Below are 1,869 nucleotides of genomic sequence, written 5' to 3' on the forward strand. Positions count from 1 at the left end.
CACCACCCCCCTGACCCCCCCTCCCAGGCCAACATGCGTTTCGCCATCAACTTCTTCACGTCCATCGGGCTGGGGGGCATCACGGACCGCATGCGCGAGCTCTACAAACAGGTGGGGACACCTGGACAATGACGGCGCGCGCGCGTGCGCGGCGCCGCCGCCCCGCCAGGGGGCCCCCTGCCGGTCGCAGGCGTCGCTGGCCGGCCGGCCCCGAGGCCCTGGTGGCCAGCCCCAGCGCTCGCGACGACGAAGCGACGCGCCAGGCAAAGCACGCCGAGCCGCGCTCAGCCCGAACTCACGTGCCACCCATAATGCAACTTGGGTGTGGCGCATCACGCTCCCACCGCCGCCGCCGGCACGTCTGTCACGGCACACCTCCTTGCATCACGACTCATCACATCACACCGCGTGACATCTCATCACGTCTCATCACGTCACGTTGTGTCGCTGTGCGCCGCAGATGCCGAGGCTTCTGGCGGAGCGCGCCGCGCGGGAGAGGGAGGAGGCCGAGAAGGCCGCGGCCGCGGCGCGCGCGGCTCGCGGGGGCGACAGCAGCAGCAGCGACGACTCGTCCAGCAGCGACGACTCGAGCAGCAGCAGCGACAGCAGCAGCAGCGACAGCAGCAGCGACGACTCCAGCAGCAGCGGCACGACCACCAGCAGCAGTAGCAGCAGCGACTCCGAATCGGAGGACTCCGGGCGGCGCGGCAAGGGGCGCAGCGGGGGCAGGGGCCGAGACGACCGGCACCGCGGTGGCGGCGGCGGCGGCAGCAGTGGGCGTGAGCGGCCGCGCAGCCCGCCAGAGCGCAATGGGAGCCGCGGCGGCGCGGAGGGCGACGCCCGCGCCGCACGCCGCGGCGGCGGTGAAGGGGGCGGGCGCGGGGAGCCGCTGAGGCGGGGCGACGAGCGGCGTGGGGGGGCGGACAGGGAGCGCGGCGGCGCGGACGAGCGCCGCAGGGACGACGAGCGCCCCGGCGGGGCCGACAGGGACCGCAGCGGAGGCCGCGAGCGCGACAGGGGGCGCGACGAGCCCCGGGACCGGCGGGGCGGCGGCGACGAACGCCGTCGCGGCGGCGAGGAGCGCGAGGGGGGCCGCGGGCGTGGGCGGGACGAGGACCGCGGCCGGGACGAGGACCGCGGCCGGGACGAGGACCGCGGTCGCGAGAGGGGCGGGGGCCGCGAGGAGCGCGGGCGGCGCGACAGCCGTGAGGACAGGGACAGGCGGCGCTGACGGCGCTGACTGCGCCCCGCCGGGGCCGTGTGTTCCGACGCCACTGCCCGCGGCTGCGTGCGCTGTTCTTGCGGACCCTGCAGTTTTGGAGGGCGGGCCAGGTGCAGTGGTTGGGTGATGGGGGGCACAGGCAGGCGGCGAGTGGCCTACGTCCCCCGCTGTCGTGCTAACACCACCCAACAGAGCCCACCCAACAGAGCGGTATTTGTAACTGTTTTGTCAGCCGGATCCCTTTGAGCAGTCCTCAGGCCGCCCAATAGGGCTGAAGATTGCTGCTGCACCTCCCCACAACAGAGTATCGACGCGAACGGGTGTGCCATAGCCGCAAGTGCCGGCAGAAGCGCAGGGGGCTGCGCTGACACAGGTGGCACCTGGTGCTTTGAAATTGATGCGCAAAAACACAAAAAACACCCCCATTCGGCACATCGCCCGCAGTGTTGCAAAGTGCCCTGTGCTTGCTCGATCGGCGCTGGCGTGGCCGCAGCAACCAGGCTGCCAAGCTGCGCCTGCCAGCTGTCGCCGCGCGAGCAAGTCCCCGGGCAAACGCGGCTCCCTTGTACGTGCACACCCGCGAGCGCGCGAGCGCCCTGCGGCGAGCGAGCGCCCCAGCAGGCGCCCGCTCGCTCTCTTGACGCTGC

General features: G+C 72.8%; 1 protein-coding gene across 1 annotated transcript; it reads left to right on the top strand.

Moving 5' to 3' along the window:
- Window positions 1-33: 33 nt before the first annotated feature.
- On the top strand, window positions 34-1,231 carry MNEG_11846 (hypothetical protein; the record flags this gene model as incomplete). The annotated part of the gene is made up of 2 exons (XM_014039680.1): window positions 34-111; window positions 461-1,231. 2 exons carry the CDS (start codon window positions 34-36, stop codon window positions 1,229-1,231), a joined length of 849 nt encoding a protein of 282 aa, XP_013895134.1.
- Between the last annotated feature and the right edge of the window lie 638 nt (window positions 1,232-1,869).

Source organism: Monoraphidium neglectum (assembly GCF_000611645.1).
Source record: "Monoraphidium neglectum strain SAG 48.87 unplaced genomic scaffold scaffold02935, whole genome shotgun sequence".
In the NCBI taxonomy this organism is placed as follows: domain Eukaryota; kingdom Viridiplantae; phylum Chlorophyta; class Chlorophyceae; order Sphaeropleales; family Selenastraceae; genus Monoraphidium; species Monoraphidium neglectum.